This window comes from Piliocolobus tephrosceles, chromosome 6, assembly GCF_002776525.5.
Source record: "Piliocolobus tephrosceles isolate RC106 chromosome 6, ASM277652v3, whole genome shotgun sequence".
In the NCBI taxonomy this organism is placed as follows: Eukaryota; Metazoa; Chordata; class Mammalia; order Primates; family Cercopithecidae; genus Piliocolobus; species Piliocolobus tephrosceles.
The window spans coordinates 102,479,425-102,501,948 of NC_045439.1; the positions used below are offsets into that span (position 1 = coordinate 102,479,425).

The following is a 22,524-nucleotide window of genomic DNA, read 5'->3' on the forward strand; positions in this document are numbered from 1 at the left end:
CTAAACATGATTTAAACAAAAGGAAAAAGGTCCAAATGGAGTAAAGGGAGTTGGAGATGGGGAAGGAAAATAATTGTATTTTACAAACCTAGGCTGAGGGAACTTCTGCAGTTGAATATAAACTTAGTTTAGAAATTCCTGGAAGCAGATTGAAGGTGAAAATGTAGTAAAGTATAACCCTCAATTACAGTAAAGAATGATAGTCATCTGGGAACTAATACTTTTTAAACTAGCTGTGCTTTTAGAGCATCTGTATATGCTGGGCACTGGTCAAGTTCTTTACATAGATTAGCTCATTATCACAACTGTCTAAAGTTCTAGTATTACCTCATTCTAAAGATGGATGAACTAAGGATGCGAAATTGTATGACTTGGGCCACAGTTAGTAGCAGCTAGAATTAGATACCAGGTCTGCCCCAAACACCAATGACCATTTTCTTAATCCTTTAATTGATTTCTAGTTCTGGACTCTGAGAGGGCTTATTGCTTTGATTTTTGTGGAAATAAGGGGCTTTTAATAGCCTAACAAAAATATTGTCACAATTTTATAAAATATACAGATCAAATTTTAAAGTTTGTACTTCCATATTAACTGATGAATTTAGTATTTTACCAACTTTTTTGGCCTGGGTTTCCCATTAAGAATACTGTCTTTGGGCCGCGTGCAGTGGCTCACGCCTGTAATCCCAGCACTTTGGGAGGCCGAGGCAGGCGGATCATGAGGTCAGGGGTTCGAGACCAGGCTGGCCAACATGGTGAAACCCCGTCTCTACTAAAGATACAAAAAATTAGCCTGACCTGGTGGCGCGTGTCTGTAATACCAGCTACTCAGGAGGCTGAGGCAGGGGAATCGCTTGAACTGAACCTGGGGGCGGAGGTTGCAGTGAGCCGAGATTGTGCCACTGCACTCCAGCCTGGGCAACAGAGTGAGACTCCATCTCCAAAAAAAATAAAAAGAAGAAGAAGAAGAATACTATCTTCACTCTAAATTTGTGCAAAAAATTTCTAGTGTGAAATATCTACCACTGCATCAGAACCTTGTTAACTCCACTGATGTTTTACATCCAGGGAAAGGCTGGAGTCAGATGGGTATTCCTGGTGATGCCATCTCACTCTGGAGGCAATCTTGTCCTATATATTAAAACTAAATTCTGTTTCAGCAAAGACCTTTAGTGACAGTGCTTATTTAATGTGTTTAAGATACAGCAAAGTGTAGATGTTAGGGATTATATGGACTTTGAAAGGGAAAGGGAACTTTTTGTTGTAACTAATAGAACTTAAATTTTGTCTTTTTTTTTTTTTTTTTTGAAACGTCAAATTTTTTGTACCAAGCTTGTGAACGTTTTAGAAATAAGCAGTTATTTTTATGTAACCTTGTGCTTCACAGGCTTTTGTGGGGTTCAAAATCAGCTGAAGGGCCTTTAAAACACAGATTGCTGAGCCCCCCTCCTAGAGGTTCTGATTCAGAAGGTCTGGGGTGGGCCTGATAATTTGTATTTCTAACAAGTGCCCAGATGATGTGTGCTGCTGATCTGGGACCATACGTTGAAAATAACTGATCTAGTTCATTAATAACATTTGAAATATGATCACATTTACATTCTATAAAGGCAGATTAGTATTTCCTAATGTAATTTTTAATGAAAATATAGTATTTTAATATATTTTAAATGTAATTTTAACTAAGTTAACTATGTTGTATGTAATGTCTAAAAAATAATTTTTCCCTCTTTCAGTAAGTTTTTGGTCCAAACTTTTTGACTATTTTTATTGTTATTTTCTTTGCTCTTCTCTCCCCATGTGTTAAGACCTTGTTTTTGTGTTGCATGTTACAGAAATCTTTCAGTGTTTCCTCTCAGCCCGTGAAGTAGCTCGTAGCCGAGACCGAGATAGAATGAACAGTGGGGCAGGGTCTGGGGCTCGAGCTGATGATCCACCTCCTCAGTCTCAGCAAGAGCGAAGGGTCAGCACAGACCTTCCTGAGGGTCAGGATGTGTACACTGCTGCGTGCAACTCCGTGATCCATCGGTGTGCCCTGTTAATATTAGGAGTAAGTCCTGTGATAGATGAGCTTCAGAAGCGAAGAGAAGAAGGACAGTTGCAGCAACCTTCAACAAGTGCCTCTGAAGGGGGTGGACTTATGACCAGGTGGGACTGACTAGACACTGAAAACATGACCTACTCACTTCCCTGTGTTACTTAATGCACTGAAATGGTTTGTTTCCAAAGTTACAGTGTTCTGATATTAACATAGACAGGAAAGAAGAAATGCAAATTGAGTAGGATGAATTTAAAGTAATGTAAATACTGATATTGCTTCAGCATGGACTGTAAATTTCTGATTAAATGAGGCACAGGTTTTCATACATACAAACAACAGCAGTGAAAAAGCATGTGAAGTTACTTGCATCTCTCTGTAGTTTAGAGACATGCAAATTATTTTGAGAAGGGCTTTGTGCTTAGACAAGAGTCAGGATTTCCTATCAACTGACATTACTCCTCACTATGTGTATATTATCTCTGTGCTCCAATTCCATTCAATTTTATTTTCACTAACAGTCCTATATCAAAAAACTTTTTTTTTTTTGTACATGTGAGACAGGAGTGAAAGTCTTACTGCAGAGAGCCGGCTAGTCCATGCAAGTCCAAATTATAGACTGATCAAATCGAGGAGTGAATCTGATTTGTCTCAGCCTGAATCAGATGAAGAGGGTTACACACTGGTAGGTATACCCAGATTCAGTAAAGAAAGATTTTTGTTTTCAAGGTATAGATATGTAAAGCTTTGGTTAGAGTAAGTAATATGTTTGTTTTAGACATATAAAAACTTTTTTCAAAAAGAACTTTAAGAGAAATAGCTATATTGCATAGATGTTTACCACATAGGTGTTAATGGTTTCAATCTCTTGCTCTGACTTCTTTCTAAACTCTAAATTTATATATCTGACTCTTTGATGGACATTCCACCCAAATGAGTCAGGTTACCCCAATCTTAACCTATCTACAAGTGAACTTTCTCCAAACCTGTTTCTCTTCTATCCCCTATTTTATTTTATTTATTTATTTATTTTTGAGACAGAGTCTCACTCTGTCGCCCAGGCTGGAGTGCAGTGGCTGGATCTCAGCTCACTGCAAGCTCCGCCTCCTGGGTTCACGCCATTCTCCTGCCTCAGCCTCCCGAGTAGCTGGGACTACAGGCGACCGCCACCGCGCCCGGTTAGTTTTTTGTATTTTTTAGTAGAGACAGAGTTTCACCGTGTTCTCGATCTCCTGACCTTGTGATCCGCCCGTCTCAGCCTCCCAAAGTGCTGGGATTACAGGCTTGAGCCACCGCGCCCGGCCTATCCCCTATTTTAGTCGATGGTACATTAACTATCCAAGCAAGAAACTTGGGATCATCTTTGACTCTTCTTTTTCTTATCTCCTGATCCCTTTGTCTTTCACCCCTTCCCAATCCAGTTAGGTCTTAAAAATTTTACCATTAGTGTGTCTCCAATGTCCTCTCCTCTCCCTTTCCTTCTGCCACTGCTCTGTTTTAAACTTTCTCTTTTGAGTGGACGTATGCAGAAGCCTTCAAACTGGTTACCTCACCTCTTGCCTTGTGCCCACCTTCCACATTTCACTAGACTAGTATATCTAAAGTACAAATCTGTTTATACCTCCTCTACTTATAATTTTTTTTTTTTTTTTGAGACGGAGTCTCGCTCTGTTACCCAGGTTGGAGTGCTGTGGCCGGATCTCAGCTCACTGCAAGCTCCACCTCCCGGGTTCACGCCATTCTCCTGCCTCAGCCTCCCAGGTAGCTGAGACTACAGGCGCCGCCACCTCGCCCGGCTAGTTTTTTGTAGTTTTTAGTAGAGACGGGGTTTCACCATGTTAGCCAGGATGGTCTCGATCTCCTGACCTCGTGATCCACCCGTCTCGGCCTCCCAAAGTGCTGGGATTACAGGCTTGAGCCACCGCGCCCAGCCTTCTACTTATAATCTTTTAACAGCTCTGTTAACTATCAAAAATGCCTCAACTTGGACTGCAGGCATTTAGGGTAAAGATAAATAAGATGCTAATTTATATAAAAAGGAAGTAAGGTAAAGGTATGCTACAGTGTCACTGGTAAAATATAAAGCAAAAACTATTTAGAAGATTGCTTCTACTTGAGCAACTCTGGACTTGGAGTTAATTGATAGCTAGGTTTTCAATTTGGCTGTTCCTCTGCCTTATGTGTGAATCTATATGTGCTATGACCTCCCTGGGCTTTAGTGTCCTATTGTGTAATACAAAGATGGTAGTGCCTGTTGTGTATATGGCTTCTGGTCCCGATTCTACTGTAAAGAGCTGTGGGATCTTGGTCATATCATGTGACAGCTCATAGAGAAATGCTAGCATTTGAAATGAACTTATCTAGGAGCTCCATGTTTAATTCTGAAATTCCTCTATTGTGTGAACTGAGATAAGGGATATGAAAATATTTTTGAAAAAGTATAAAGTACTACATAAAGAATAAGTTACTGTTTAAAAAAAAGCTTCCATGAAGGATTCCTCATCTAAGGAAAGTTGAACAGTGTCTTTATGTTTCATTGTATCATGACATTTTGTTTAGACTTCCTCCTTTTCTCCTTCATCTGCATTAATATCCCTATGCTTCCACTTCACACTTCCAGTCTTATAGTCTAGTGAGATTCCTCTGTGTTCATTTATTTTTCTGTCAATTAATTTTTAAAATCTGATCAGTCTGACTCATTATCTAGTCTCCTAACTCTGTGATAATTTACCTTTTTTTTGAGACAGGATCTTACCGTGTCACTCAGGCTGGAGTACAGTGGTGCGATCATGGCTCACTGCAGCCTCGAACTCCTGAGCTTAAGCAATCCTTCTGCCTCAGCCTCCTGAGTAGCTGAGATTACAGGCATGTTCCACCATGTCTGGCTAATTTTTTGAATTTCTGTGTCTTGCTCTATTGCCCGGGCTGGTCTTAAACTCCTGGCCTCAAGTGATCCTCCTGCTTCAGCCTCCCAAAGTGTTGGGATTACAGGGGTGAGCCACTGCACCCAGCTCCCAACCCTGTGATAATTTTAAAACATAGATCATGTCATTTCTCTGCTCAAAGTCCCGCAATGACTTCCCTTTTCTCAGGCTAGAAGCCTAAGTCCTTCCAGGGGTCTGTAAGGCTCTACATGGTCTGGTCCCACTGCCTCTCTGATCTCTTCTGTTATTCTCCTCAATGATTCTCCTTCTGCCACGCTGGACTCTTAGCTGTTCCATGAATCTATAACACAAGTTCCCGTTAGGGCCTTAACTGGCTCTTTCTTAGGACTGGAATGGTATTGCCTGCATGGCTAACTCCCTCTCTTTCTTCAAGTCTTCATTCTGATATTACTTTTTTTGTGAAGCCTATGCTGACCACCCTATTTAAAATGGCAGTTTTCCTTCTTTTCCAAATAGTCACTCCCTGTCCCCCTTGCCTTGCTCTGTTTTTTTTCTGGGGCACCGATCACTTAATGTATAATGTAGTTATTCATTGATCAGTTTGTCTTAGTCTACATTAGAATATAAGCTCTTTAAAGACAGGAATTTTTTGCTGTTTTATTCACTTCTGTATCCCGAGCACCTATAATAGTGCCTGGCCCATGGTAGGTAGTCAGGAATTTTTTTTTTTAATTTATAAATAACTGTCTAATCTATTTTGGCAAAATTTCCACATGTATTTAGTTTTTTCCATTCTTTAATTAAAGCACCCTATTGCCTTTTTATGGAGCAGGTATTTTCAAATTGTTCCCCCTGCTTTTTCCAGTTTTGCTCCTTAGCTACTTCTCTCCAAATTAGAACTCTTGAAAACACACACAACAACAAAACACCTACCTGCTGGTTGTGCTACTTTCCTACTGAAACATCTTGTCTTACTGCAGAGAACCAGCTAGTCCACGCAAGTCCAAATTACAGACCGATCAAATGTAGGAGTGACTGCACTGTCTACTCGGAAATCAAAGATTCTGGGAAGTGTCACCTGCCTGCTTTTGGAACCAGTGTTCTTCTGCAGTGGTCTGCATTTTTGCCATAGTAGTTCATCTTCCAGACCTCAAACATACCTCCTGAGCCTTTGCGAAAGCACTATTTGCCTTAAAAATTCTCCTAGCCTTCCTTGCTGATGTCCTGTCTTTCCCTGAAGGACTGTCTAAAATGTTACCTCTTCCAGAAAGCTTTCCCAGCTACTTTACTCTCCCAATTGTCCCATAACAACTTATTAGGATCTCTAATAATTCACTGTTTGTCTTATGTTGGATTCATTTATGTATTATTAGTATGTCTTCACAGTAAACCCACTGGAAAACTAGAATTTTTTGGTTTTTATTTTTCCTAAATGCCCCTGATATCTCCTACACAGTGCTTTACATATTGTAAATGATTGATAACTCATTTCAATTGAAATGAAAATATAAAAAGGAGGATGGGTGAAATTAAAGTGGCATACTTTTGGGAAATCAGCAATGAAATGTGACTTAGAATAGGGTTAAAACTTACTATGGACTTTGACCTATACAAGACATTTAACCTTCCTGAGCTCCAGTTTCTTTATCTTTGAAATGGAGAATAATGCCTGTTGTACTTGCCTCAACTGTGTTGTGAAGAATAAATTTGGTAATACAATTTAAAACATTTGGAAAATTACAAATGGGAACAACAGATCAATGGAGGAGGATTGAGCTTAGATTTAATTGCCGAGATTGTTCATTTAGGTTTTCTGGTTGTTCATTTAGTTTTTAGAAAATTTTTAAAAAGACTAAAAAAAGTCCATTTTTAAAAAAGACTGGGCCAGGCGCAGTGGCTCATGCCTATAACCCCAGCAGTTTGGGAGGCTGAGGTGGGAGGATTGCTTGAGTCCAGGAGTTTGAGCCCAGTAGTTCAAGACCAGCCTGGGAACATGGTGAAACCTTGTCTTTACAAAAAAATACCAAAAAAAAAAAAAATTAGCTGGGTGTTGTGGTGAGCACCTGTCCCAGCTACTCGGGAGGCAGAGGTTATAGTGAGCCGAGATTGCGCCACCGTGCTCCAGCCTGGGTGACATAGTGAGACACTGTCTCAAACAAAAAACACCAGATTGACTTTTGATTATCTTTCCTTATGGAATATTAGAAAGACAGTGTCATAAAAGATGGAAAAGACAAGAACTAGAGAGAAAGCAGATTCCATTTCAGATCTGGGCTAAGCCTTCAACTTCAGAGAGCCTGGGGTGGATGAAGAGGAGCAAGCACTTGGGACAGTTTGGGTTTTCCAGCTGAAATATGTTACCCTTCTATACTATATGAGGTTATTTAAGATATCTTTGATACCTCATTTACTCTGAATTTTTCGTGAATGAAATGCTTTTTTAAAATGTTTGAAGTTAACCACTGTAATGTCAAATCTGTTTTAACCTTCTTTCATAAAATGTGTTATATGACCTGTTATCTACTTCTCTGTTTTAGCAGAGAATATACCAACCCTAAGTTTAACTGTTTGACAGGTGTCATTTTTACCAACATTTCTTGCTACACCCTTCTAGTCTATTCCCTAGCTCCTTTGTTTCTCGCAGGGTTTGATTTAGCATGTGAAAACAGATACTTTACAAAAGGATAATTTAGATGAATGAATTAGGACTGAAAAAGGCTGAGAGAGGAAAATAAAGCCCTGGGTAAGATATTCTTATCTTGGCTCATATCGTGTGGTGTTCTGCTAGAGGTTGATCACCACGCAGGAAAAGCATAATGAGTTACATAATTCACAGTGTCTAAAAGATAAAAAACAATTGTTCAAGAGAACCAGATATTTCTGGTTCTGAGTCCTGAGATTGTTTTCTTCCATGAGCCCTCATGGCAAAAGTACTATGCAATGAAAATGTTTTATTGCCTGACACAGTGATGCCTTGAGGAGCTTTGTGATGACTATTTGGTGTTTTATCCAGCACCAAATGGTCCAAGAATATATAATACTTATTTCTGTTGATATATAGATAGGTGAGTATAAGAAAAAGTGTGTTTATCTGCAACATGGGTACATGTATCATGTGACTAGGTAAAGATTTTCTATAACATTTTTCAAATGAATCTGTTTTGTCACTTTTTTTTTTTTTTTTTTTTTTTTTTTGAGATGGACTCTTGCTCTGTCACCCAGGCTGGAGTGCAGTGGCGCAGTCTCAGCTCACTGCAACCTCCGCCTCCTGGGTTCAAGTGATTCTCCTGCCTCAGACTCCCAAGCAGCTAGGATTACAGGTGTGTGCTACCACACCCAGCTAACTTTTGTATTTTTAGTGGAGACGGGGTTTCACCTTGTTGACCAGGCTGGTCTTGAACTCCTGACCTCAAGCGATCCACCCGCCTTGGCTTTCCAAAGTGCTGGGGTTACAGGTGTGAGCCACCGCTCCCGGCCTTGTTTTGTCACTTCCGAGTCTTACTTCTTTGACACAAACTTTTTGGATTGTATGATAGAGTACAATTGAAACTGCTAATACCATAATGTCAATTCTATGCATAAGCTTAACTCATATATGATTTGTTTTATGGGCCAAGTAGGCAGTTGTCTACACCCCACTCCCACCCAGATACACAGATAGCACACAGAAATATACTTCCATTGTTCTTGTAAACCTTCACTGATTTATTGAACTGTCTGTAGTTCAATGAATTTGAGATATGTCTATTTTAGTAGGCTTTATAAAAAGACATTTAAAAACTTTTCAAATACTACCAGAAGGTTTAGAACTGTTATTTTTCTGTTAGTACGGAGACTATCAGATTTTCTTCCTCTAAACACCTAGCGAAGGCTAGTGGAAGTTTTGAAAAGAAAGGAGAGTGAAGCTAGAGGAAGGAATAGTAATTTTGGAAAATAGGGCACTACAAGGCTTGAGGCATCCAGAAGTTGTTAATAAGATCATCCTGTGTCTGGAAGATAAAGATTCCAGTGGAAAAAAGGTAACAAAAACTACTGCTCTTCTGCAATGTTAATTAATGTGACTTTTTTGAGTTAGTGTTTCAGTTATATGTGCTTGAGCCTCCTTATAGCTATGTTCAGTGAGTTTTGAGGGACATTTTGTTCTTAGTTTGACTTGAATGATGAATAAGTAAGACATTGCTGTAATTACGTAAATTTCTATTCGAATACTCTATTAAATCTTAATGTTAAAATACTTTTCATGACTAAATTTTACTTATTTACTTTTTACTTTGAATAGAGTGGCAGACGAAATGTTGATTTGGATTTGGCAGCATCTCAAAGAAAGAGAGGTAAGTATAAGTATTAAGAACATAGTAAACATCTTAATGAGACCCTGTCTCAAAAAAAAAAAAAAAAAAAGAACATAGTAAATATCTTAAATCAAGTAGCTGTTTTTATATCTGATGTATTTGGATCTGATTGTCTTTGAAATGTAATTGCAAAAAAATTCAGAATCATTTTATCAGAAGAGTTAAAAGGAAGACTATTTTCATTAAAATACACACCCTTTAAAAATCTGGGAATGTTTACGAGTTAGTGATCAGTTATTTTCTCATTTGTCATGTATTTTGACTTTTTAAAAGTCCTATAGAATTCTAAAAATAGTACATTCCATTGTGGTGGAAAGGGGTTGTTTACATAATTTTCCATGTTTTAGCTCACAGAGTTGCTATAGTTTAAATGGTGTTACAGGGAGAACTTCTTACCCCATATACATGTACACACACTTTGAAATGGAAAGTTTCTATTTTTTTTCCCTCTTGGCCTATTAAGATAAAGCATGTAAGAGATGCTTTATCTCTTACATAAAAAACTAAAAAAAAATTTCATGAGGAACAACTTAGAGTGTCATTGAGAGTTAAGGTCTTTTGTTAATGAATAATATAATTAACTCATGATTGTGTGTACAAATTGAGGAAAAACAAGCAGTTTTAGATAATATAAATCCAAGGATAACTAAAAACTCTCAAGTATATTTCTCTATTAACTGGTACTGCTTTTTTTTTTTTTTTTTTTTTTTTTGGAGACGGGATCTTGCTCTGTTGTCCAGGCTGGAGTGTAGTGACACCGTCATAGCTCACTGCAGCCTTGGCCTCCTGGGCTCAAGGGATCATCCTTCCCCATCCTCCAGAGTAGTTGGGACTACAGTTGTGCACCACAGTGCTCAGCTAGTTTATTATTTTTGTAGAGATAAGGTCTCCCTGTTTGCCCAGGCTGATCTCGAACTCCTGGGCTCAAGCAGTCCTCCCACCTTGGCCTCCCAAGGTGCTGGGATTATTGTATGCTTGAGCCACCATGCCTGCCCTAACTGGTACTTTTGTTTAAAACCATTTATTAAGTGGTTGTGAAAATGTAAAATGTCAAAAACTGCCACTAGTGGCAGATTTCTGAAAGCCTGTGAAAAAATTTTTTTTTCATGATATTAAATCTTTTATATTTCAGAATGAAACCCTTCTCTTAATAGCTTACTTGGCAGAATGTTAGGTTTCTCGTCCATAGAAAAAAACCTGAGAAATGAAAAGAAATGCACACATAATTTTTTCATTTTCATGTATATAACTCAAAAGAATAAATGTTGTTACTTAAAATTTGGCAATATTTAATTATTTAATTACAATTAGAATAGAAAGAATGGGCCAGGTGTGGTGGCTCACACCTGTAATCCCAGCACTTTGGAAGGCTAGTCTGGGCAACATAGTGAGACCCCTGTCTCTACCAAAAAGAAAAAAAAAAGCTAGGCATTGATGCATGCACCTGTATTTCTAGCTACTCAGGAGGCTGAGGTGGGAAAATCACAGGAGCCCAGGAATTTGAGATGCAGGGTACTGTGATCATGCAACTGCACTCCAGCCTATGTGACAACAGTGAGACCCTGTCTCAAAAAAAAGAATACAGAGAACGATTTCTCTGAAATATTAGGAAGAATAAAGCCAGAGCTTGCTTTTTGAAAAATCTTTTGAGGCTATAACATACCAAAGCTGCTGAGTTTCTTTAAAAAAAAAGATTACAGAGTATTTGTGATACCAAAAAAATGAAGTGATGTTTAGTATAATGTGCAATATGCATTTTATTATTTGGTAATTCTTTGAAAATTGGTAATTCTTTTGACTTAAGAATTAAATTTTTGAAACAGATTTACTTTCCTAATTTTGTTTAGCTCAGGTGAATATAGTTACTAAAAGTTGTATGTTATATTAATAAATGTATGTCATTTGGTGCTAGAGAGAAAATGGCTCCAGACTTACAGAGTAGCGTAAGAGATCCAATTTATAGTTTATACTGTATTACTTAAGTTTATATTTATAAGTAATAGTTCATTGGTTAAAATTGTTCTTTTCTCTCAAATCTCTATCATGCTTATGGAACTGTAATTTGAGATTCAGTCTTTTCTTAACCAGGTCAGCGTGTGGCAAAATAATGTCCTTGGAATAAAAGTAGAATCTTCATCTTTGAACTAAGAAAAAACTAATTTGGATGTAAATTACTTAGGCATGGATATAACATATTTAAGAGATTATATTTTCAAAGAGATTTTACAAAAATATTGTATATTTAGTGACTGCCCTTTGACACAGTGGGTTTTTTTGTTTGTTTTGCTTTAAAATGATAGTAAAATAAATGACTGTTTTTTTTTTCTTTTCTATCAATATGGACCAGATGCCTTAAGCCATAATATCTTCATTTAGGCAGTTGAACCTGCCAAGTCTGAGAACTGTTTGGGAGCCATTCAAACTGTTGAGTGTTCTGATTCTGACTTGAGCCATGAAGGACAAAAAAATGTCCAGCCAAGTGAGAATTCTCTTTTTTTTCCTTTCCTTTTTTTTTTTTGAGATAGTGTCTTGCTCTGTCACCCAGGCTGGAGTACAGTGGTGCGATCACAGGTCACTGCAGGCTCAACTTCCCCGGACTCAAGTGACCCTCCCATCTCAGCCTCTCAAGTAGCTGGGAGGGACTACAGGCACATGCCACTATGCCTGGCTAATTTTATTTATTTATTTATTTATTTTATTTTTTTATTTTGTAGAAACGGGGTTTCGTCATGTTGCTCAGGCTGGTCTTGAACTGGGCTCAAGCAATCCGCCCACCTTGGCCTCCCAAAGTGCTGGAAGTACAGAAATGAGCCACCGTGCCTGGCCAAGAATTCTGTGTGCTTGTTTACCCCTTCCAATATTTTGAGGAGGAAATGTAAAATTTTTTCCCTCATAACAGCATTTGCAGTTACTAGTCTCAGTGGTCTTGAATTACTAAAAGTCTGATGAGAGGAAGAGGAGAGAGATAATGATGTTGATTATATCCTGTTTACTGAAGTTAAATGGATGTGTAAATGACAACGGGGGTATACACATTTTCAACTGCTCTTTCCATGCCTGAAAGGCTCCTCCTTGAGAGGGCCCATTACCTGTAATCTCAGTATTTGACAATGGGGATACTAAGATTCACACTGTTGAACCACGATTGCGCCTTTTTCTCCCCTCACTTGAGTTAATGTTTCACAATTGGTCTTAGTCTTTGGTTTAAGAAAGTGAATATGTAGGAAGGGGCAGAGAAATGTGGGCAGATACATTTAGTTCAGCCACTGTGCTCAGCTTTTCAGAGGCATCAAAGCTAAATTTTTTTTTTTTTGAGACAGTCTTGCTCTGTAGCCCAGGCTGGAGTGCAGTGGCGTCATCTTGGCTTACTGCAGTCTCCTCCCAGGTTCCCATTCAAGCAGTTCTCCTGCCTCAGCCTCCCGAGTAGCTGGGATTACAGGCATGTGCCACTATGCCCAGCTAAGTTTTGTATTTTTAGTAGAGACGAGGTTTCAGTATGTTGGTCAGGCTGGTCTTGAACTTCTGGTTCAACTGGTCTTGATCACCCCGCCTTGGTCTCCCGAAGTGCTAGGATTACAGGCGTGAGCCACTGTGCCCGGCCAGCTAAATTTACTTCTAAAAGAGGTGGATGAAACATTTCTTCTGCTTAGCACCTCAGAGGCAATATGAAATTTGTATTTAGTAAACATTTATAAACTACTTACTATATGGGCATTGTTCTAAGCCCTTCACAAATATTATAGTAATTCATTTAATTTTCATAACAGCCTGATAAAATTCTTGACAAAACCTGTAAAAATATGTTAGTAATTTGGTACTTTGATAAAACTTAAAAAGATTTGCTGTGGTTGTACAAAACTAAGCTGATTGTTCACAGAAAGACAGTACCTTTTTGCAGATACTTGATTTTAGTTTTCATATTTAAGCTGAAGATGATATAGTGAAAAGTTGTGGGATATCAAAGCAGCAACTTAAGAAGCAACATCAGAAATCTTATTAGTTAAAATACTGTGTGGTTTGATTTTCACCCCTAGGTCTTTAAATATTTTGTTAGGGTTTTATTGCTAAAATAATACTAGAAACATTTATCAACATGTGTGTTTCATGGTATAACATGTATGGGCGAAATGCTGTTTTGTCTGTGCATTTCAAATTAGATGATATAAAGAAAATTAAATGTAAATGTTTCTCTCCTGTATCAAATTTCTCCTTTTGTTTTCTGATTCTCGTGTGGTAGTGTATTTACTCCTTTTTGGCCAGTTGAGCCCCAGAAAAAAGAAGAGCTTCAAGCAAGTACATGATGGCATGTTTAATTTTTTTCCCCTTTTAGCTTGCCTACATATTTTATGGTTTATAAAGTATGTATTGCAGCTGTGCCATGTTCATTTTGAAAATTCCATTTAAAAACCAAACTTGTAAGGACAAGTAAACAATCTCAAAATTTTTTTGTTGGATTTTGCATTTTCTTTATATAATAGGTGATTATGAAATAATACCAAGATTTGGGCTTAGTCTCAATTGTTATGTAGAAGCTTTTAATATCCCTTTCAGATATAATATTTCCTATATTCAGATAGTACAGAGCAAACCAAAGTTATCAGATTGTTATACTTTTAAAAAAATTTAAGTTCTTTCATCTCCCATTTCCAAATTATAAGTTTTTGTGTTTCAAGTATTTTTCATGTCAAACTAAATATTTTGTTGGAAATTATTTATCCTGATGCTTCTGTATAGTGTGTTTCCTGTTCTTAATATTTTATTTATACTAAGTTACATTTGGGTTAATTTCATCTGTTAGGGCTCAGCAGACTACAGCTGGGAGGCCAAGACTGGCCTGGCATCTATTTTTGTTTATCAGGTTTTATTGGAACACAGCCACACTCATTTGTTTAAGCGGTTGCTTTCATACTACAACAGCAGAGTTGTGTAATTGTAACAGAGACCTTATGGTCTGCAAAGCCAAAAATATTTACTATCTGGCCGTTTACAGAAAAAGTTTGCCGACCCCTGCTTTAAATTGCAGAGGATTTAATTTTGGGCTTTGTCAGCCATTCCATAGAATATTTTGGTTTATATGAAGACAGTTCAATATTGGTAGATTCACGAGTGAACCTTTATATAGGCAGGCAATTGAAATTTCCTTCAGTGATTTGTGAGTTGGTTAATAATGAATATGTAAGACTTCCTCCCATAAAATTAAGGAATTAATGTCATTATTTGACAAACCAATTTTTTTGTGCCTCTGTTTCCTCAATTGTGAAAATTGGACTAAATAATCCTTAAGGTCTCTTTTTCTTCTGCAGTTCTGATACTAGTTCCTTCCACATTTTGTATTCATTTTGAAAAGTAATTTATAAGTATTAGTAACTAGAAGAACCTTTTTTTCTGAGATTTTATTATTAAAAATAAAAAACACCCCCCGAGTCAGAAGCTGTTATTTGTAAGTTAAAGCTAAATACAGATTCTGAATTTGAGGTGCTTTAAGGAAATGAAAAAAGAATGTATGTATTTTTTGCATTAGCTTCCGCTTTATTCTTGAAATATTTTCAACTTAATGCATTATGCATCTGTGATACTATTCTTTGGATTTTCAGTCTTTTCTGTGTTACATGAAAGAATATTCAGCTCTACAATTTGGGGAAATTGTTTGCTAGGTTGTTATTTTTCATGTTCAGCAAGACTGAAAATTAAGGTTTTTTTCTTTGGAGGCAGGGTCTCACCCCATCACTCAGACTGGAGTGCAGTGGTGAAAATTAAGCCTTTTTTAATCTTAATAATTCTTACTAAAACACAGAAGGCAGATAAACCATATATTCTTTGCCATTCTACATTATTTTACTAGGATAAATATAAACTATTTCATAGTTACTTTATAATGTTAGCTCCCTGTTATGAATTTTGAAGTCCTAGGGTTTGACACCAGTATAGTAATTAAAAAATAAGATTATACATTGAATATTGTGTTAGTTTGTTTTCTCTGTGGGCATTAGTGTTTAAGAGTTATCTTCCCAAACTTTTCTGTCTAGTTATATAACTGATATAATTTGTATCATTCATATTTAATTGGGTACCTTAAGATGCTTTCCTAATTGAGAAATTTAGTATATTCACATAATAGGATATTATACAGCAATCAAATAAATGAACCATGGTTACGCATAGTAATATGGATGAATGTTAACAATATTATATTGAATGAAAAGAGTATGTCCAAAAAGTTGATATAAAATGATAACTCTTTTAAAAGTCAACGACAACTAAAACCATTATTCATCTTAGGAATACATTAAAACAATAAAAATAAGGAAATAACAAACCCAGGCTTTAGGATAATAAAACTTTAGGTAGCAAGAGATGGGCTGGAGGAGGAGTAAATAGATAGAAGTTACTGTTAGTTTTCTAGTTCTTGTGTTCACAGATATTTATTATAAATACGTGATTTCAAAATTGGGCCATGCATGGACCAATGATGAGAAGATGTCATGAACAAAAGGATTGTAGTTAATCAAATTCATGTACCTGAGATCAGTTAAATTATAAAGATTTGTAAGAATTGGACATTTATATATTTATTTAAAGCTAATATTGACATATGACTTGGTCAGTTGCCCTTGTGTTCAAACATGTTAACATTTTGCTGTCTAACGTAAATATTTTAACTTAAAAAATACCCACTGGCAAATCTAATGGTATTATATTTAGCAACTATTTTGATGCCACTTGATAATTTTATATAGGTATCATTTTACAGTAAATCTCATATATTCTTGTCTGTGAAACTTTGCTTCCTCTATATAGGAGTTTCACAACCTGCAGTAAATATGCACATGACACAGTCAGTGAGAATGTTCCTTATATTAATGAAACCCAAAGGGTGATGTTTGTGTCTCCTTTTTGTGTAAGTTTACTTGCCCTTCTATATTCATTTTTTGGTAATGTTTCATTGCAGATATGTAGAGACTTTGTTCAGTCTTAACTTGCTCTTTGTAATAATAGTGTTGAATTAGATGAAATCTTTGTTTTGAGTAGGTCTTACCAGCAGTGTCTTAAGTGCCTAGTTCCTTTTTGTTCGTAAATGATGATCTGGTTTAATACTGCAGAGCATTTTAAGCTAAGCATTTTGAGAACAGCTTCTGCCTTTCTTTTTCTTGTGGCAGCGTGTTGCTAAAGCGCTTACAGAGACACTGGTACATCAAACAGGGCTTTCCCTTTATTTTCTTACATTGCTCTAATTTTTGTTTGTTTGTTGTTTTTACCAAAGCATTTTGCTCAGAATCACTTAATGCATGCGTGTATTCAAACATAAGTATCCATTTTTCACCAGTTGGTTATGGTAGCAGCACTCAGCCTTATCTAGTTTCAGAATGTATACTCCACTTGATTGCTGTTGATATATGTTTATTTTGTTTGTATATAGGTCCTATGCACAGTCAGTTGGAATCCCTGAGTGATTCTTGGGCTCGCCTGAAACATAGCAGAGACTGGTTATGCAACTCCTCCTATTCCTTTGAGTCTGATTTTGATCTTACCAAGTCTTTGGGAGTTCACACTTTGATTGAAAATGTTGTAAGCTTTGTGAGTGGAGATGTGGGGAATGCCCCAGGTTTTAAAGAGCCAGAGGAAAGTATGTCTACAAGTCCCCAGGCCTCCATCATTGCAATGGAACAGCAGCAGTTAAGGGCAGAAGTAAGTCTTTGATATTTACTTCTTATGAGAGCTCTGGAAGCTTAAACTGAACCATTGAATGTATAGTTCTAGGGAAAACTTTTCCTTTTCTTCTGTTTCTTGCCTTCACCTTTCCTCTACCTGAGCTTTTAAACATAACTTTCTTAACTAGAACAGCACATTATTTTGTTTGAAGTAGACAAAAGTGCATTTTAAAATTGTCATCTCTCAGAACAGTATACTCAGAAGTCTTTACATGTCTCCTAGTAACTAGGGTGAGACTGGTTGATGACAATAGGGGTCATCAGAGCTGTTTTTTTTTTTTCTTTTTGTTGGAGATGGAGTTTAGCTCTTGTTGCCCAGGCTGTAGTGCAATGGCGAGATCTTGGCTCTCTGGAACCTCTGCCTCCCAGGTTCAAGCGATTCTCTTACCTCAGCCTCCTGAGTAGCAGAGATTATAGGTGTGCGCTACCATGCTTGGCTAATTTTTTTGTATTATTAGTAGAGATAGAGTTTCACCACGATGACCAGACTGGTCTCGATCTCCTGACCTCAGGTGATCCACTTGCCTTGGCCTCCCAAAGTACTGAGATTACAGGCCTCCTGAGCCACTGCTCCTGGCCCTGAGCCTTCATTTTTGACCCATTTGTCTCAGTTTAAATTAGACACCTGCTTCAGATTAGAACCTCACAGAAATAATTGCTGCAATGAAGACCCACTAATGAATGCTAAAATGAGTGAGCAAAACTTGAAAGAGACATAAGATGTTTGCATAGCCTTAAGGTATCTCCCCCCAAATATTTATTAATTATTGTGATTTTAACATGTCCCCAATTCTTTCATAGTTCTCCCTGCAGGAAGTGGAGATTAATTCTTCGCTCCTTGAAGGTGGGCTGGACTTAGTGGCTTGCTTCTGACAAATAGACTATGGGAAGGAGATAAAATTGTAACTTTACATTGCAGAAACCTGGCAGGTATCGCCTGAACTAAATTATTAAGATTGGCTGGGCACAATGGCTTACGCCTGTAATCCCAGCACTTTGGGAGGCTGAGGTGGGTGGATCACCTGAGGTCAGGAGTTTGAGACCAGCCTGGTCAACATAGTGAAACCCTGTCTCTACTAAAAATACAAAAATTAGCTGGGCGTGGTGGCAGACACCTGTAATTCCAGCTACTTGGGAGGCTGAGGTGGGAGAATCACTTGAACCCAGGAGGCAGAGGTTGCCGTGAGCTGAGATCATGCCACTGCACTCCAGCCTGGACAACAAGAGTGAAACTCCATCTCAAAAAAACAAACAAACAAAAAAATCAAGATTAGTATCACCAGTATTGGTGATGAGTACATGTTGAAATAATGTACTGTTGATATAGTGTGATGAGAACACTTTATATGGTATTCCCCCAAATCCGTAATTCCAGTGTAATCATGAGAAAAAAAATCAGACAACCCAAAATTTAGGGACATCTATAAAATACCTGAACAGCTCTTCCAGAGTGTCAAGGTCGTGAAAAATAAGGAAAGACAGAATCTGTCACAGGGTAGGAGAGACTGAAAAGTCATGGCACCTAAATGCAATGCAGTATATAGGATTAGATCCTGGAACAGGAAATGAACATTATGGAAAAACTAAAATCGAAACAAAGTATTTTAACTAATACTATTTTACTTTAGGTTTAGTTAATAGTATTATACCAATGTTAATGTCTTAGTTTTCATAAATGTACAATGGTTATGTAAGATGTTAACATTAGGAGAAGCTAAAGGAAGAGTATACAAGAACTCTCTGACCATCTTTACAACTTCTCCGTATATTTAAAATTATTTCAAAATAATGTTTTAGAAGAAGAAGGATAAGCTGATCAGCTACAGTGATGGGGAGTGTCTTCCTAGGGAAAATAGGGGTAGAAGTTCAAGAAAACCACAGAGAAATATTTCAGAAGTATTTCTCATTCCTAGGCTGAAGAGTATTCATTCTATGTAAGCTTAATAAAGAAAGCAATAGCAGTGCTACCTTAAAGTTTTGAAACCTTCACATACATCTCCTTGTGAGCTTCACAGTAGCTGTGTGAATAGATTAGATAAGGTATTATTAGTCTTATTTTATACATGAAGAAACAAATTCAGTAAGTTAAGAGACTTTCCCAAGGCCACACAGTAAAAGAGTCTGTCCCTGAAACCATGTCTCCTACATCCAGAGCTACTACTTTTCCTATTGTACTCTAACCTTTTTTATTCTGAAGTATGTTTATAGAATTTTTAGAAATATCTTCATAAAAAGTAATAATAAAATAAATGTGTATCGTAGAATAGCTTCATATGAAATGTCAGAATTTTCTAAGTGTTAAAAATACTGTCTTTGGCATCCAGAGTTTCTTTGTGTCTGAGTTCAGTGAAGAACTCTAAAATATGTTTTTTTCCTCAAGCTTCGTTTAGAGGCACTTCATCAGATCCTCGTTCTATTGTCTGGGATGGAAGAAAAAGGTAGCATCTCACTGGCAGGAAGCAGGTTGAGTTCAGGCTTCCAGTCATCCACACTACTCACGTCTGTGAGGCTGCAGTTCCTAGCAGGGTGTTTTGGTTTAGGCACTGTTGGACACACAGGATCCAAGGGAGAGAGTGGCCGATTGCATCACTATCAGGTAGGTGACACCTTGCAGTATATACAGATTTTAACTGTCATTTTACAAAGCCACTTTAATAATGTGAAGCTTTTTGGTATTTATAATTCAGTTTAAAAATACAAAGACTTTAAATTTTTTAAGATAGCTCATTGGTTTCATTTCCTAAATATTGCGGTTGAGATTAGGTGAGCCATGGTACTATTGTACTATTGTAGATTATTTTCTGGCTCAGTTTTATTAGCCAGTTTGGATGGGAATAGATCCAAATTAGGATAGGGATTGGAGTTTGGGAGGATGGGTTTCAAGAGCCTACGTTTTAGATTTGATCATTTACCTAGTTTGTGTGATTCCTTTGATAACTTAGGGGAAAAAAAGTGTTATCTTTATGTCTTTCATATTTAGGCAGGAAAAACTGCTTTGTAAGGATATAGAAAGATTATACAGACTCGGCTGGGTGCAGTGGCTCACACCTGTAATCCTAGCACTTTGGGAGGCTGAGGTGGTCGGATCACCTGAGGTCAGGAGTTCAGGACCAGCCTGGCCAACATGGCGAAACCTCGTCTCTACTAAAAATGCAAAAAATTAGCTGGGCGTGGTGGCAGGTGCCTGTAATCTGAGCTACTCAGGAGGCTGAGGCAGGGAGAATTGCTTGAACCCGCGAGGTGGAGGTTGCAGTGAGCTGAGATCGTGTCACTACACTCCAGCCTGGGCAACAGAGCGAGACTCCATCTCCAAAAAAAAAAAAAAGATTATGCAGACTCAAGAATTATCAAGCATTTAAAATTAAATTTGGAGGCTGGGCATGGTGGCTCACACCTGTAATCCCAACCCTTTGGGAGGCCGAGGCTGTTGGATTGCTTGAGCTCAGGAGTTTAAGACCAGCCTGGACGATATGGCTAAACCCTGTCTCTACAGAAAATACAAAAAATTAGCCGAGTGTGGTGGTATGTACCTGTAGTCTCAGCTACTTGGGAGGCTGAGATGGGAGGATTGCTTGAGCCTGGGAGGTGGAAGTTGCAGTGAGCCAGGATTGCACCACTGCACCCCAGCATGGGTGATACAGTGAGACCCTGCCTCAAAAAAGAAAAAAAAAATTATTATAAACTTTTATATAGTGAAATATAGTAAATAATTAAATACCATCATAAGGCTCTGGCATAGACTAGAAATAAAATGTTATTACTTCTTTTTGCAAGCAGGTATTATTGTTGCTAATAGAAAAAGTAAATCTTTATGTGTAATTCAGGATGGGATCAGAGCAGCTAAAAGAAATATTCAGATTGAAATCCAGGTAGCTGTGCATAAAATTTATCAACAGTTGTCTGCTACCCTGGAAAGAGCCCTGCAAGCAAACAAGCATCACATTGGTAAGTAAACTGTCCCTGCAAATACGCAGTATAGGTTACATTTTACCCTGAGGTTATGGTACTAGTTACGTGCTATGTTTTGTGTTTAACATTAGTAGATAAACTTATACGTAAAGAATAAATAATTAAAAATAGTGTTTCATGTTACTATTAATATTTTAGAAAATGATTCATTTTAATATTTTGTTTACTGAAAGGAAGATTCTTAACTGTCTCTTTGTCTTTTAGAAGCCCAGCAACGTCTCCTTCTGGTTACGGTTTTTGCCCTAAGTGTTCATTATCAACCAGTAGATGTTTCTTTGGCAATTTCCACTGGTCTGCTAAACGTATTGTCACAGTTGTGTGGCACAGACACCATGCTAGGACAGCCCCTGCAGTTGTTGCCAAAGACGGGTGTTTCCCAGCTCAGCACAGCTTTGAAAGTGGCCAGTACAAGGTTGCTCCAGATTCTAGCCATCACTACTGGGTAAGTATGGTAGATGTCTTTGTAGAACTGTATGAGGCCTGATCTTCCTCCATTTTAGAATCCCCCCTTTCCCTCTATTCTGCTTTATGTGTTTAAGCACAATGTTTGCCCTTCTGTGTTTTTGCCACTTATTTTTTTCTTTTATTTTACATAGGACCTATGCGGATAAACTGAGTCCCAAAGTAGTTCAATCCTTGTTGGATCTACTCTGTAGTCAGTTGAAGAATTTATTGTCCCAAACTGGTGTACTTCATATGGCCTCTTTTGGGGAAGGGGAGCAAGAAGAGGGTGAAGAAGAAGAAAAAAAAGTTGACTCCAGTGGAGAAACTGAGAAGAAAGATTTCAGAGGTAATGTAAGCCTCTTTCTGTCTTTACTTACAAGCATTTATTAAATCCCCATTGTGTGCATATGATTAGAATGTAGAGTTACTCTTCCTTATGAACTATGACGGGATTTTTATTTGTTTATTTACAAATCCCTTTTCTCTTCACATATATGTGGTTTAGATGAGCTTCTGACCAAACATCCTCTCCTTAGAGTCTGTTACCCCTGATGTTGTGACCATACTGCCCATTCTCTAGGTTCAACCTTTCCTTGGCTGTCTGGGCTCTGAGACCTAGATTTTAGATGACTGATTTTCCCCAGGTTGTATTTTGCCTAGGGGGAAACTCAGATATTTTCTTATCGTTTATTCCTGACAAGCCATCTCTAACCTTGATCCTGACAAGCCATCTCTAACCTAAGTCCTGACCTAAATTTTCCCCCAGGCCAGGCGCACTGGCTCATACCCGTAATCCCAACATTTTGGGAGGCCGAGGCGGATGGATTGCTTGAGCCCAGGAGTTCAAGATCAGCCTGGGCAACATAGTGGAACCCCATCTCTACTTAAAAAAAAAAAATTAGCCTGGCATGGTGACCCATGCCTGTAGTGCCAGCTACTCAGGAGGCTAAAGCACGAGAATTGCTTGAATCCGGGAGGCAGAGGCAGCAGTGAGCCCAGATCACGCTACTGCACTCCAGCCTGGGGGAATTTTTTTTTTTCTTTTTGAGACAGGGTCCCGCTCTGTCATCCAGGCTAAAGTGCAGTGGTGGAGGTTGCAGTGAGCCGATACCACACCACTGCACTTT

General features: G+C 37.9%; 1 protein-coding gene across 8 annotated transcripts in view; it reads left to right on the forward strand.

Annotated features, from left to right (window-relative positions):
• Nucleotides 1–22,524, forward strand: part of HERC1 (HECT and RLD domain containing E3 ubiquitin protein ligase family member 1) — a 228,558-nt gene that overhangs the window by 124,712 nt on the left and 81,322 nt on the right. For 6 of the 8 annotated variants that reach the window (XM_026455079.1, XM_026455086.1, XM_026455083.1 and 3 more), the window contains exons 23-30: nt 1,809–2,148; nt 2,603–2,723; nt 9,203–9,254; nt 16,693–16,961; nt 19,365–19,580; nt 20,809–20,929; nt 21,158–21,395; nt 21,550–21,743. In XM_026455079.1, coding sequence (XP_026310864.1) covers nt 1,809–2,148; nt 2,603–2,723; nt 9,203–9,254; nt 16,693–16,961; nt 19,365–19,580; nt 20,809–20,929; nt 21,158–21,395; nt 21,550–21,743 — 1,551 coding nt within the window. The remainder of the gene's footprint in view (nt 1–1,808; nt 2,149–2,602; nt 2,724–9,202; nt 9,255–16,692; nt 16,962–19,364; nt 19,581–20,808; nt 20,930–21,157; nt 21,396–21,549; nt 21,744–22,524) is intronic. The other 2 variants (XM_026455085.1, XM_026455087.1) reach the window with 1 other exon arrangement.